This window comes from Natator depressus, chromosome 7, assembly GCF_965152275.1.
Source record: "Natator depressus isolate rNatDep1 chromosome 7, rNatDep2.hap1, whole genome shotgun sequence".
Classification (NCBI taxonomy): domain Eukaryota; kingdom Metazoa; phylum Chordata; order Testudines; family Cheloniidae; genus Natator; species Natator depressus.
In genome coordinates this window covers 60,883,727-60,899,746 of record NC_134240.1, presented here as the reverse complement: position 1 = coordinate 60,899,746, position 16,020 = coordinate 60,883,727, and the positions used below count along the sequence as shown (strand labels likewise).

At 43.0% G+C, this 16,020-nt stretch overlaps 1 protein-coding gene across 5 annotated transcripts in view; it reads right to left on the bottom strand.

Moving 5' to 3' along the window:
* The window catches only part of ADK (adenosine kinase), a 568,464-nt gene that overhangs the window by 545,775 nt on the left and 6,669 nt on the right, over window positions 1-16,020 (bottom strand). Inside the window, exon 1 of one of the 5 annotated variants that reach the window (XM_074958634.1) lies at window positions 4,747-4,859. The exons of 3 other annotated variants lie outside the window; for them this stretch is intronic. In XM_074958634.1, coding sequence (XP_074814735.1) covers window positions 4,747-4,760 — 14 coding nt within the window. In that variant the 5' untranslated portion in view covers window positions 4,761-4,859. Of the gene's footprint in view, window positions 1-4,746; window positions 4,860-16,020 lie in introns of those variants that run through there. One more of the 5 variants, XM_074958636.1, reaches the window with a different exon arrangement.

Here is a 16,020-nt window from a genome sequence, read left to right as displayed (position 1 = left end):
GCTTGTGTAGTCTTGGCACAGCTTAAAATGGAGCTCTTAAAAATGTACAAGCGATGAAATTACAGCAGTTTATGATCGTCAACATAACTTAAGTCGCCTTAACTCTGTAGTGTAGACATGGCCTATGTAAAACAAGACAAGATTCTGTAGGCCATATTGTACAGATATAAAATGAAAGCCATATTTACATGCTTGAAGTTACTAGTGAAGTCAGACAACAGTTAAATCTGGACAGTGTAAAGAAAAGCATTAAACTCTGACCAGTGTTATTACCACCACCTTAAAAGCAGTAAAAAACTCTTTAACATAACACATATCCTGTTTAGTTTTTGCTTTTTAGTCATGTTGGACAGCAAAACTGGACTGGTCAATTTCACATCTTGGTTATCAATTATTTACACTCAAGGAGGAAAAGTTAAAGATTGGATAAGATACAAAATAGAAGGTGCAGACTGGTGAATCAAGGATGTGTGTGTTCCACAATTTTTTTCTTTTGAAGTCTAAATATTGACTTAGAATAGTCTTGTTTAATTTATTTAACCGTCTTTACTGTTCCCCTTCATTGAGTCCATCTGGGCTTGTCGGACCACAGACAGAGGTCCATCCCTCCCATACAATAGGAAATGCATCTCTGACCATTACAAGTATCACAATGCAATCATCAAAAAAAAAAAAAAAAAAAAGCCCTTGCCACAGAAAATGCTTGTTACACCAAAAAAAAAAAAAAAAAAAGGCTAAGATCACAAAAATACCAGTGGCTTACTTTCCAGAAGACACAGACATTGCTGAGGAGGGAATATGGACATGCACATGTGCGCATGCACACACTCACATACATACACACAAAAAACAGAAAGGATCAAATTGTCCATAGTAAAGACCAAGGCTTTTTATTGACTTTGCAATTACTACAGAACCTAGTGAAAATAACTAGTAGTCACAAGCTTTTAAGTTATGTACATTATTAAATATAACCCATGTTCTGCCAACCATGTTGGGGGGGTAGGTTTGTTCACTAGAGAGATTAAATTTCCACAAATAGCCAATGATCTTTCCGAAATGTTTTGGATATTACTCTCTCATGATCACAATTAACAGAAGTAATGAGGTGCAGCCAACATACCAAAAACAAAACAAAAAAAAAAACCCTCTCTTTTGCTTCTGAATTGACTGCCACTTCAAGTCATTTTTATAAATGTCAAACTAATCTTAACTGACCGTACTTTGCAAATATGCGTTTAATCTTTTTATGCAATCTTGAGTACATAATATTACTTGTTTTCAAAATTAGATAAATATTTCTTCTTTCTATGCAACTCCAAAATTGGTAACCAGACACCAGTAGCACTGATTTTAATCGAAGTATTTCATCTTCTCACACATCTATCTGCACTTTAGCACAACAGCAGTGTGAAAGAGTGACATCAAAACAGGAATGGAAGCGTATCAGTGTCCAATAACATACGGGGGGAAAAAAACTTCAGTCTTTTTGCTTAAAAAATATTTGAAAAATACACACTGGATTATTTTTGCAGCAGTTATGACATTTGGAAACGTCAAATCCAAGCAGCGATCTGCATGGCTCATTAGCAACCAGTAGAACCTCAGAGTTACAAACTAACCAGTCAACCACACACCTCATTTGGAACCCAAAGTATGCAATCAGACAGAAGCAGAGACCCCCTTCGCCCAGCCCCAAAAAGGCAAATACAGTACTGTGTTAAACATAAAGTACTAAAAAAAGGGAAAGCAGCATTTTTCTTCTGCATAGTAAAGTTTCAAAGCTCTATTAAGTCAATGTTCAGCTGTAAACTTTTGAAAGAACCATAACATCTTGTTCAGAGATACAAACATTTCAGAGTTACGAACAACCTCAATTCCCAAGATGTTTGGCAATTCTGAGGTTCTACTGAACTACACTGTCTAGACAATAGCAGCAAATAACTTATTTTACTATTAATTGATCATTGTGTTTTATAAGTCTACAAAAACAGCTTTGCTGGTCATTGTAAAGTATGTATAAGATCAGAAGTTTCCCTGGGTAGATGGGCATTCACTTTTCAGTGTCCAGATAGCTTTACAAGAAAAGTAATATTTGCACTGTTGTTGTAGCCATGTTAGTTCCAGGATATCAGAGAGAGCCAAAGTGGGTGTGGTAATATCTTTTATAGAACCAAATTATCTTAGTGAAAGAGACAAGCTTCTGAGCTCCACAGAACAGACCCAAAGGAGAGCTCCACAGAGCTCTAAAGCTTCTCTTTCCCTCCCCCCTCCCGCCCCCAAGAGAAGTTGGTCCAATAAAAGTATTACTTCACTACCTTCTCTCCCCCAAAAATAAAAATGTCCGAATACTTACAACATGGTTTGGCCTGTTCCTGTGTGGAGCTAAAGTTATACTACAAGTTTGCTACTAAACCATGTCTTAAATTTATGAAGAGATAGCATATTTCATGAAAAAAACACTGGCGTTTAACATTTCTATAACACTTATGTAAGACCTGTTCTCAAAAGCAAATCCAAACAAGCCACTATATAGAGACAGACTTGTACACTGTTCAGTTAGGACAGGGTTTCAAGATGTAATAAAACAGCTATGCATATTCATTCACAGAAACCCTTTTAAAATCTTGCTAGCAACAACACTGCTGAAAGCTTTTGACCAATACAGTTCTGTTCACAGCCCAATTACTTCTACAACACAAAGATCATTTATCCTTCACTGTAATTAATCTGAGACCAGAGGCACTTCAGTGCTAGTTAGGGGTGCTAGAACAATTTGTATAGTGGGGGTGCTGAGAGCCATTGAACCAAACTATAAACCCTGTATATGATGGAAACCACTTCAAGTGAGGGTGCAGCAGCATCCCAGCACATTAGTTCCAGCACCTATGGTGCTAGTACTCCATAGTCTATAAAGTTTAAAGGTCATTTCAATTACATCTCTATTAAGTAAAGCACTTAAGCCTAACTTTAAGCATGCAAGTAGCCCCACTGAAATCAAAGGGCTATTCATATGCTTTGCTGAATTGGGGCTTTAAAGAAATGAAGTTAACATTTGGCTAACACATTGCATATTTACACACAGGGTTAATGCAGTATCTTCAATACACATTTCACAATCCTCTGAAAGACGTAATTTATTTTAGATTCCAAGCACTTTAAAGCCAAGGCCTGTTGGAACTAGGTCTGTCATACTAATGAACACTGTTCTACCACTAGTGAGATTTTAAGGCAGTTGCATTAGCTCAACATAACCTGGCAGCTGAATAGCATCATGTTGTGGAAGAGTCACTGGTCTCTACTCCTTAACTGGAGACAAGGTGGCATCTGATATACTGCACGGGGGGAGGGAATGGGAGAGGCAACTTGAAATGATAATTAAACTCAGCAACTTTAGACAGCTCTTCAGGAACTATTGGACTGATCAGTATGTATATAAATATATATGATAAAGGTCACCAGTTCACTTGATAGTACAAGTCCATTTAAGAGAGGAGGGTCTTTAAGAAAAAACTAATTATACAAAAAAAGAATTCACACTACTGCATGTTAAGCTATAAATTTTAAATCTAGTCACTGTAATCATTACCCATCTGTGACCCTGGCATAATAAATGTGTCGAGGGTCTTAAATTTTATCCTCCTCAGCATTTGGGATTGATCTAAACTGAGCTTAAAAATGTGGCAAATATTAAAACTGGATCATAATGTTCATCTATTACTGCAAGATTATGCAAGTTACTGTCATATTACTGTAGTTGCTCTTTCCCCACAATTAAATGTGTAGCATAGAGGGGAAAAAGGCTTAGCTCCAAACCAAACTTTAGAATGGATAGTCCTGCCAACATTATACACCAAGAATGATTTTAGAACTGTCACAAATATATGCATCTAATTCTCGTCCTTCATCAATTTCACATTGCCCCACATTTGCCCCGCATTACAGCAGTTCGATAGTCCATCACTTTAAAGTCAACATACTCCCAAATGATTTTCCTGGAAATGCTTATCATGGCAGGCCAATGACAGACAGATCTCTCCACACATCCTAATTTGAGACTTGCATTTCAACCCAGATGCCCTCATGCCTCCCATGTTAGTGCAACACATTATTAAACGCTGCGAAGATTTAGAGCAATTTCAGACTAAAAACCACTTTACTTTGCCAGCTAGTGTCCAAGAGAAAAAGAGCAAAAGGATGTAAAGAGGCAGGTAATTCGTTTTCATATTGGACAGGCTTTTAATTTTGTTTCAACTAAACCCTGTTAAACCATAGGTGGGAGCGTAATAGACAAGGGAGCAGCTCAGGGCAGGGTACTTGTCTGTAAACCATCCAGTACGCTCATGGTGCCACATAAATAATAAGCATCCATAATATTGTATATTTTTGCAACGTACAGATAATTGCCATCTGATTTAAAGATAGCACTTACATAGTTAAAGTTGCGGGGAGGGGGTCCCAGTGGGATGGATGTCAAACACCAAATGAACTGGTTATGGAGGGAGCGGGGCGGGGGGGTGAAACAGCACAGTTCCCACCCAGAACCGGAGGAAAAGGGAGGGGAGGGAAAGGAATGGGGAAACGAAGCCACCCCAAGCCCACGACCCATCGGGGAAGGCAATTAAACTAAGCCATCCCAAGTCTAGGCAGAGGTAGTAAGTCAATGCACTGCTCAGACAGCAGCCCGTTGCCCTAGGGGACGCGCTAGGGGGGCAAGCCACAGCAGCATCAACGTCTATGCACTACCTGAGAACTGGCATGGTTCCCTCCGCACCCTCCTGGAAGGAGGAGTCCCCACTCGCAGCAGCGGCCGTACACAAGACCCCCGCAGGAGCACCGCAGCCGCCGCTCAGCTCCTCTCCTCAGCTCCCTCTACCTCCCCTGAGCAGCCCGGCCGCTCACCCTGCCAGTAGCCCCGCCCACACACACACACACGCGCGCCGCGATCGGCTAACACCCAACCGGTGGGCGTCACCCCTGCGAGAAGAAGAGACTGAGGCGAGGGGGAGCGAGACTCGCGAAGCGGCCGTAAGCAAGTGGAGGGCTCGCCCCTTGGCTCCCTGAGGCGCACGAGACCAGGCAGTTACAGGACCTGGAATGCCATGCTCGCTCCCTTTATCCGCCATCTTTCCTGTGGGCACACACACCCTCACGTAATCTGTCACCCAACTTTAAAACCCACACCCAGTGCACCATGTTAAATGGGTTGTTTTACAAAGATCTTTCTGCCCATATTAAAGATGGCCACAAAGTGTTTGGAGGGGACCCTCACAATTACTGTGCCTCACTACACTCTGAGCCTGATCATCTTCCCTCAGGGGGCTGCCCTACTGCATGCACAAATAAACTGCTGTGGTGGGGGAAGGTAATAGCAGTAGCTGCACCTGTGTGCATTGTTGAGGTCCTGCCCTTACTTCCAAAAGCTATTTATGCCCCACAGAATTGCCAAGTCTGAGTGTTCCATAATCATGAGGCAGGTCCATCCCACAACTCATCAGTGTGGCCTTAAAATAATCAGATGGATTTTTTTTCTTTTCCCCAGTACAGATTGGGTTATTTTAATTTAGTTGCTGGGTTTTGAGCCTTTAAGATGCACTTAGGTCACAGTGTCCAGCTTTTCTCTGCAATGGTGACCACAAGAGACATTCATTTCTTTCAACAACAAGCAGGTAATCAAGAAGTGAAACATCCAAGCAATTTCAGGATCTGGGGCTTGAAGAAACTACACCAAATACTGTCGGAGTTAGCAAGATTGATTTCCCATCCCCGAGCCCCAGAGCCATCCCTTGGGTATGGTGAATCAGGGCAACCGCCCCGGGCCCTGTGCTTTGGGGGTTCCTGCACTTCGATAAAATTGTGAGGAGGCGGGCAGGGAGGTGAGGTGGGAGGGCAAGTAAGTGAACAGGCAAACAGGGAGGCAAGCGGCAGGGAGGTGAGGAGGCAGGCGGGAGGGTTGACAGCAAGGAGAAGAGCGACAGGTGGGAGGGGCAAGGAGGAGCCCCCCTATCAGAACCTCCCCCTTCTCCCAGTGCCTCCTGCCCACCAGCAGGCCCCACCCATCAGCACCTCCCCCTCCCTCTCAGCACCTACCACGGATCAGATGTTTTGCAGAGTCAGGAGGTGCTAGAGGGGAGGGGAGCGAGGGCACAGCACACTCAGGGGAGGGAGCAGAACTGTGCAGGGAAAAGGCAGGGCGGGGTTGACACCACCTTGGGGGATACAAAAGAGTGGCCGTAGCCATCTAAAATGACTTGTGCCCCTCATCGCACATGGGATGAGCCTAGACAAGTGCTTTTTCAGTAGTAAAAGGCATTAATAGCCCCAGAATTTATTGTTCTTCTCTCCCCTCTGTTATCTACCTCTCAAATTGTTCCTTATTTTACAGCTAAGAATGCTCATAACCTACATAGATTTGGCATTTGTTTATTGTGTGAAGTTACTGCTACCAGAAATACTGAGTCATGAACACTGATGTCACACACGTTATTTATGCCAAAAAAATGTCCTGCTTAGTATTTCTGCAGTACTTTCTATCTAAGAGTGACAAAATCATTTCTCCTCAACCTACCTCCCTCAGACAGGAAGAGTAATTCAGACTGCCCACTTCCCTTTTAGAATTTTAAATGACTGTGTGCATATTTGCAACTTCTAAAATTACCTCCGCTGGGGAGAAGTTCATATTTCTTATTCCAATCATAAATGCTATAACATTTATCTGCCAATAATTCTGTATTAGAGAACTACAAAATGTTGTGTTCTAACTTTCCATTGCAGTTCTACCAGCACTGCTTTTCTGACAATAATTTTATGGACCACATGTTGTACTAATAAAAGGAAATCTGTACAACCAGTTGAGTTTTCATCAAATTGCAAACAGTAGTCTACGCTATTTTTATCATTCTGCTCTTCCCTTTAGAAGTCAAAGGGCCAAATCCTTGAGCCCACTTTATGCCTCTGACTACGCAAGGCAGCCAGAAAGCCAGCCACTGGGGGGTGGGTGTTCCCTTGTGTAAACAGAATCCTGAGGTGGCTTATAGCTACCTTCACACGTCCAGGCATAGGACCCAGTTAAAGTCTCCCGTCCCATCTAAAATAGCTGAGAGGTGGTTTCATACAGATTTATAAAGTTAGTTTATCTATTCATAGTTACCGTCTCTATCATATAAAGTGTGGATTACTTCAAATGGAATTTTTTTCTGTTTAGAATTGCAACAATTCTGTGTTTTCCTTCTTACAAAAGGCAAAATGCATCTCTCTAATTCATCTTTTTTAGTTTTGATGGCTCTTTATGAAGAGATGAGTTGCTTATATACATCTTAGGTACAACTTTTGAAAGTTAGTTCAGTATCTATTACACACCAAGAAATACTTTGTGTGGATTGGTTTCAGAGTGGTAACCGTGTTAGCAAAAAAAACGAGGAGTACTTGTGGCACCTTAGAGACTAACAAATTTATTTGGGCATAAGCTTCATGCATCCGATAAAGTGGGTTTTAGCCCACGAAAGCTTATGCCCAAATAAATGTTAGTCTCTAAGGTGCCACAAGTACGCCTCAATTTTTTTATGTGGATTATTATTCAGGAATAATAGGAGAGCGACTGAAACCAAAGTGTGCTTTATTTCTTTAATCATAGTATCTGATAGCAGTTAAGATACCACAGTGAGGTGAGTGATATTTTATCAAGCTGAGTGATTGCCAAAGGAGAGAGGAATAGAGAAAAAGAAGAGGGAAAGAATAGAAAAAAAAGAAAGAAAGTGCACCCTTTACATATTTCTTAGGTATACTCAATAAAGGGGAGAGGAATGGAGAGAGGGTCACCTGCCTCTCTTCCTTTCTTTCAAGAATAAATTGAATAGTCATCTCTCTCAACTAGAATTTTGTGAACAACAGGGGTTTTTTTGGTTCGCTAACACTTTAAAAAAAAAAACCAACCAGTTTGGGGTTAAAGGAAACATTGTTTGACGAAAAATGAAAAAGCTTTGTTTTTATTTTAAAAAGGCTCAGTCAAATCAAAGAAAATTAGTACTGAAACAAAGATATTTCAAAAATGTGAAAGTCTTGCCAAATCTGTATTTTTTGCTGAAAAAAGTGTACACAATTTTTTTCACCTAGCTCTAGTCTCAATTTTCATAGTTTGTCTCTTCATCTAGGATTAAAACAAACAAATAAAAATGCAAACTTTGATCTTACAGAAAAATAACCCACAACATTTATATAGGATACTATGGTGATGAGGGTCAAGTAAGTATCAGTCTCCAAAGTCCTAACCCTATAAAGACACACACACACAGCTTTACACACACACAGTGTGTACTCAGGGGGGCTATTCACATACATAAAGTTAAGCAAATGCACCACTTTCACAGAATGGGGACCTTCAGAAAGAATTTTCTTCATATAATCAGCCTGTTACTTGGTTGCATGCAGGCATAGAAAGAAAAAATATTTTTGAAGCATACCTAACCTGCATATCCTTATATCAACATTTGTAAAGATATGAATTACTCTGTATCAAAGTATCTAATTTATGATTTTCATTAAAAAAATCAAAATACAGAGGTGAGTTTTGAAGGGGATACCTTATAATATTCATATACCCCAGTGAGGTTAATACTAATCAATTTCAACAGGATACTGTTTTCCTACACTTCTCTAGAAATGTCAGTTAACCTTTTGTTAGCAATACATTCCCCAATCCTAGAATTGGATCCACACAGCAGACCCTTACACATGTGCAGAGCAGGACCCTGGTGGGAAGGCTCCAAGGACAGTTGAAGATATCTGTGAACCATCTCTGTATAAGTGGACAAAAACCCCACAAACATAGTTTGTTTCCTCCTCACCCCCCAGTAACTCAAATTCAATATCACAACCCTGAATCACAAGCTATCACTCTCCATAATACAGTTTTGCACACTCTATAAGCAAATAATAAAAAACAGAGTAAACCAAAATTAAGCCCTAGATCCAAAACAGTTTCTTTTACACTCACAACTTGTCCACATTGACTCTCCAACAATTTCCACACAAAAGGGAAAGGAGGAAATTCTCCCCCCCTATTTCCAGTTACCTTACAAGTTTATTTGTAGGTAAGATCAGCTGACCTGATTAGATGAGTAATGCTACCCAGCTGCCGTCCTTCTGTCCCAGACCAGTTGGATAGAAAGGAACTCACAAAAGACCTGGGAAGAATCCAATTGAATTTCAGAATTCATTATCAAACCTGCATATTTGCTGGGAACAGTGAACCCAGAGAGATAATGTAGACAATGAGGGGAAATACGGATGGTTATAGCCCAAGAGAGTTCTTTCCAGTGACCCCCAAAGTGCTTGTACACCCCTTCATACACTGCATGAAATGAATACATTATTTAAATCAACAACAAAATAAATAGGTCTCTGTTCCAATCTGATAATGGACAAGAATCAAAAATTACCCAGTGCAGTTTTTTTCTGGCAACTCAGGCATGATTACTTCAAGTTTTGAGCAATGACATGTGGGGCCCTAACTACTAATTATAGAATTAAGTAACTGCATAAGGTGAAACAGATCCTTCGTCATTATAATGCTAGCATTTTTCAGTTGGCCAGTCAACTAACTGCTTTGGAAGATATATATTTATGTCCCAACAGCAGCCAGAGGAAAGTTTGTTGCTCATATTCCCTCATAGAATGAAACCAAAGCACCTTTGTGCTCTGCTCATCTTTCTAAAGAGAGAGGTTTGTAAAATATTACTCCCTAAATTTCCACCTGTCAACAATATACTTATTGGTTTTATCTGTCTTTCAGGTTTTATCTGTCTTTCAGGACCCAATATTCCAAGCTAATACATACAGTCACACATCTGCATAGAGCCACACTGAAGTCAGTTCCCATGTGGCCAATGAGAATACTCATATGAGCGAAGCTATGCACCTGCTTACCTGTTTGCATAATTGGGCCCTACAAGGGGATCTGGGAAGAAAAAAGATGCACAGATCTGAGGGGGTGAAAACAAAGGACAGAAATAAAAGAGAGTAGGGTGAAATGAAAAAGCAAGAGAAATGAAACAAAGTGAATTGCTCACTTCTAGATGGGAAATTTATTGGAGTTTATTTAAGATACCAATCTAGTTTACAGTCGATTTTATTTGGATTGGTAGCTGAAAGAAGACACAATAAAACCTCTTCCCTAAAATTGTGCAATCTTCCTTTACTTGAAAGAAGTCTGGAAAGGGAATAATTTTAAAATGCATGAAATACTAGTAACTTAGCAAAGAAGCTAACTGTAAAATAACATTAATAAAAAAAACTTTGCATTTTTTTATACATCGATAAATAGACCAGGGCCCAAATTCAACTTTAATTATGACCAACAACTCTTCCTAAAAACCATTAACAATTGTGTGCTTCATAACTTAGTCTAAGGAGAATAAGTTGCCTAATACTAATAGAGAAAGGAGGATATTGTGCTTTGTATTTTTAGTTTAAAACACCACCTGCCAAAATTCAGTGCTTACCTATTCTGCATGTAGACAAATCAATTTCTTCAAACTGCCATCTACATCATGACCATCCAATTAATATAAGAGATGCAGAGCATCCACAGGAAAATGATAATGTAGCGGACAGGACTTTATCACAGGAAAGAATAGCATTTGTTAGAAAGAGCTTCCAAGGAAGTTGTTCATTTGCCTGTTCCATATATACATATATAGAGAGAATTTTTTAGAGGAATTTTCAAATTATTTTATAATCTCAGCAACAATTTATGCAATAACATATATTGCAATTTATGCAATGACATAACATCTTCTGTATTATCCTCTATCCCTATCCTTAAATAACCTACCCTTTTGTTTGCCCTTTTTTTTTTTTTTTTTAAATCACAGCTGTACAATGAACAGAGCTCTTCCTTGAGCTGTCCACAGTGATGCCCACGTCCTTTCCCTGAGCTGGTAAAGTTAATTTAGAACCCAGTAAGGTGTATGAGTAGTTCACATTTTTCCCACCCATGCAAACTACTTTACATTTATCAACATTGAGTTTAATTTGCCATGCCATCGTGTTGCCCATTCACCTAGCTTGGTTAGGTCTTTCTGAAGTTCCTCACAGTCCTCTGTAGACTTGGCTAACCTACACAATTTTGTGTCATCTGCACATTTTACCATCTCACTGCTCCGTCCTTTTTCCAGATCACTGATAAATATATTAAGCTACACTGGTCCTACAATAGAATCATGTGGCACCACACCATTAACTTTCTGCCATGATGGCAATGGACCATTTATTTGTTTTCTGTTTCCTAGCCAATTTTTGATCCCTGACAATATTTTGCCTCTCACCCTAGGACTACTGTGTTTCTTTTAGTAATCTGATATGGAGGAACTTAGTCAAAGATCAGACGACTGGAGAGTCTAAATAAATAATGTCATCCATTTTTGGGTATCAGCTAGTTACTGACAAGTTCAAAGCATTCTAAAGTTTAGTGAGGCATGATTTTCCTTTGCAGCAACCATTCTGGTTAGATCCTAAATACTGCTAAATTACAGTTTTTGTTTGTTGAGTTTTTTCTATAAACTCTCCTCCCTCCCCTCCCCCTGAAAAAGACAACTTAAATCATCATCCATCACAGGCTCCGGGTATCCTGAAACCAATTAAAAGCCCAATGTAAAAAACAACAAAAAAAAACCAACCACCACCCCAAAAATAAAACAAAAACAAACAAGCAGTTATTTTCTTCTCCCCATCTCCTACAAAACACTCCTCAGTCAGCAGACCTATTAAAACTCCAATCCTACACAGCCATTCCAGACCCAACTAAGAATCACAATGGCAGCAGTATGTCACAGGGAGAGAGTCTCTCAAGTAGGTCCCAGATCATTTAAGGCTTTATTATGTCATAAACAATGCCTTTTACACACTGCTGAGAAGTCAATTGGCACCCAGTGGAGATCTCAGGGAAAAAGTGCAATATATCCTTATCACAAGATACTGTGTGGGCATGGCTACACTTACGAATTAGAGCACATTAAAGCAGTCCAGTGCACTCTAACTCATGACGCGTCCACACTAGCAAGACACGTAAAGCGCTCTGATTCCGCGGCTAGAGCACTCCTGGTACTCCACCTCGACAAGTGGAATGATGTTTGATGCACCCCTGCTGGAGCACCGCGGCGCCAGTGTGGACGCCCTGGTATGTTAATCCGCTCTGATCGGCCTCCAGAAGTGTCCCACAATGCCTGTACTAGCCACTATGGTCATCACTTTGAACTCTACTGCCTTGCCCTTAGGTGACCAACCATCAGACCCGCCCTTTAAATTCTCTGGGAATTTTGAAGATCCCCTTCCTGTTTACTCAGCAAGGCGTGGAGTGCTCTCAGCGAATCTCTCCAGGTGACCACGCCTCCACACGCCAGGCGATCCCCAGTATGGAGCAATGGCAAAGTGCTGGACCTCATCAGTGTTTGGGGGAAGGAAGCTGTCCAGTCCTAGCTGCGCTCCAGCCGTAGGAATTACAATACCTTCGGGTAGATATCAAGGGACATGATGGAAAGGGGCCATGACCAAGACGCTCTCTAGTGCAGGGTTAAAGTGAAGGTGCTGCGGAATGCCTACCGCAAAGCCCGTGAGGCAAACAGCCACTCCGGTCCTGCCCCCACGACCTGCCATTTTTACAAAGAGCTGGACGCAATACTTGGGGGCGACCCCACCTCCACTCTGAGTACCACCATGGACACTTCAGAGCACAGTCCAACAAGGCAGGAGGAGGAGGAGGAAAGCAGGAGCGAGGGTGCTGAGGAGGAGGAAGACACCACAGCATCCCTAGATGCATGCGGACAAGGAGCTGTTCTCAAGCCAGGAGGAAGGTAGCCAGTCACGGCAGATGGTGCTTGGGGAAGGACAAACACCAGAGGAGGTTCCCAGTAAGCGGCTTTTATTTTGGGAAGTAAGTTATTCGGTGCAGGCTCTTGGAGCAAGGAGGGTTAAGGCTGCATGGATGCCTAGATGCAGAATAGGGGGTTGATGTGCTCTCTCACATCATGGTAATCGGCCTCAGTGATCTCTTCAAAGGTCTCATCCAGAACTTGGGCAATGTGCTTGTGCAGGTTTCATGGGAGAGCCACTGTGGTCCTTGTCCCAGTCAGGCTAACATGTCCGCGCCACTGTGCCGTGACGGGCAGGGGGGACCATTGCTGCACACAGGGAAGCTGCATATGGATGGGCCAGGACAGAAGCCGCATTGTAGTAGAAGACCCTCCCTTGCTTCCCAGGTCACCCTCAGCAGCGAGATATATTCCAGGATGAACTCCTGTGGAAAATGTGGGGACAGTATTCAGAAAAGGGCCCCCCTTGCAGCTGCTGGCTCTCTCCAAGGCACAAAAACCCATAGGACAGTACAGCCATGAAAGAATCAGTCCCCCTTCACCCTGTGCTTACTCACCATCTTGGGGCTCCTGTGGGTTATGTGCGCTCGCTTTGGGATGGGCAAATTATGCTATTGTGTAGACTGTGCTTGCCCTTAAGTACAGGGGAATCATTCCTCTCTCTTGTGAACAATTCTGCATCTGTTAAGTGTTGCATTTTGCCTTTACAGATGCAACCCTGAGATCCCAGCCATCCATGTTATCACTGGCCGAGAGGCTGCAAAGAATCAGGAAGAGGCCATGTAGAAGCAAAGAGGACATGCTGCATGAAGTCAGGCATCACTCCCTTAATGAAAATCAGAAAGCGCAGGAGTGGCGGGAGAGTGAAAAGAGGGTCTGCCAGCAGAATGTGGATTGCCGGCACCAAAGCACAGAGCGGCTGCTAAGCATCATGGAGCGCCAAGCCGACTCGATCTAGGTGCTCATAGCCATGCAGGCGGAGCATTACCGCGCCCCCCTCCCCTGCAGCCCTTGTCCCAAAACTCGTTCCCCCATGTTACCTCCAACCCACTTTCCCCAACATCCGGGTTCTTATCACCACCAGCTGCCTCCAACACCTGTAGCTTCACCACCCAGCCCTGAAAACTACGACCCTTACCCACTGCACTCAACCCCCATCACCATGCATTTTACCCAGCCTGAAGTGCAGCACTCATTGCACAGCACTCCAAACAGGAAGGCTGAGTATGATAATGGGACATACTCAAACCTGTAATTGTTTCGTTTCCCACCCCGCCCCCTTGCCCTTTGTGTTTCCCAAGCAGTTGTGTTTCTTTTCAAAAAATGAATTTTCTTTTCATTAAATGGATGTTTTTGCTTTGAAAACATTCTTTATTATTGCATAAAGTAAACGATACTTTAGCCCAGGAAAGCAACAGGCACTGCAAGTCAGTGTATCATAAGTAGCAAACACACAATGTTCCTACTAACATTGGAACCACTGCACTTCACTCCCGTGCAGGGCACCAGACATTACTGGTGGCTTTCGGCCTCAAATTGCTCCCTCAAGGCATCCCTAATCCTTGCAGCCCTGCGCTGGGCCCCTCTAATAGCCCTGCTCTCTGGCTGTTCAAATTCAGCCTCCAGATGTTGAACCTCCAAGTTCCCTGCCTGAGTGAATCTTTCACCCTTCCCTTCACAAATGTTATGGAGGGTATGGCGCGCAGATATAACTGCAGAGATGCTGTCATCGGCCAGGTCCAGCTTCCCATACAGAGAGGCCAGTGGCCCTTTAAATGGCCAAAAGCACACTCCACAGTCATTCTGCACCAGCTCAGCCTGTTGTTGAACCGCTCCTTGCTGCTGTCAATGCTCCCTGTGTAGGGTTTCATGAGCCACGGCATTAAAGGGTAAGCGGGGTCTCCAAGGATCACAATAGGCATTTCGACTTCCCCTACGGCGATCTTCTGGTCTGGGAAAAAAAGTCCCGGCTTGCAGCTTCCTGCACAGACCAGTGTTCTGAAAGATGCGTGCGTCATGCACCTTTCTGGGCCAGCCTGCGTTAATGTCAATGAAATGCCCACGGTGATCCACAAGCGCCTGGAGAACCATGGAGACATAGCCCTTCCGATTAACGTAGTCGGAGGCTAGGTGGGCTGGTGCCAGAATAGGAATATGCGTGCCATCTATCGCCCCTCCACATTTAGGGAAACCCATTCATGCAAAGCCAGCCACAATGTCATGCACGTTACCTGGTGTCACAGTTCTTCTGAGCAGGATGCGATTAATGGCCCTGCAAACTTGCATCAACATGATTCCAGTGGTCAACTTCCCCACTCCAAACTGGTTAGTGACTGATCAGTAGCTGTCTGAAGTTGCCAGCTTCCAGATTGCAATAGCCACCTGCTTCTCCCCCATCAGGGCAGCTCTCAATCTCGTGTCCTTGCCCCTCAGGGTGGGGCAAGCTCCTCACACAGTCCCATGAAAGTGGCTTTTCTCATCCGAAAGTTCTGCAGCCACTGCTCCTCATCCCAGACTTGCATGACAATGTGATCCCACCACTATCCTGAGCCCAAAAGCGCCGTTCCATAGCGGTGAGCATGTCCGTGAATGCCACACGCAATCTCATGTCGTATGCGTTACTTGCGTCGATATCATCGTCGGAGTCCTCACTGTCACTTTGGATCTTAAGAAGTAACTCGACTGCCAAACATGACGTGCTGGCGAGACTCATCAGCATATTCCTCAGCAGTTCGGGCTCCATTCCCGCAGACCGAAAGGAAAGATAGAGTGGGCAATACAAAAACATTCAAAGATGGCGCCAATTGTGGACGGAAGCAGAGGGATTGCTAGGATAACCGATGCATCACGGGGCGTTGGGACAGAACCCAGAATGCTCCACACCCTCCACACAAGCCACAGTGCCAGAATGGGAAGAAGTACTCTGTGGGATGGCTGCCCACAATGCACCGCTCCCAATGCCGCTGCAAGTGCCGCAAATGTGGACATGCCAGAGTGCTTGCAGCTGTCAGTGTGGACAGACTTCAGCACTTTCCCTACTGCACTCTACAAAGGCTGGTTTAACTCAGAGCGCTCTACATCTGCAAATGTAGCCATGCCCTGTGTGTGTCAAGCAAGCTGCTGTTTTATGTAAATTAGGGCCTGGCTACACTTG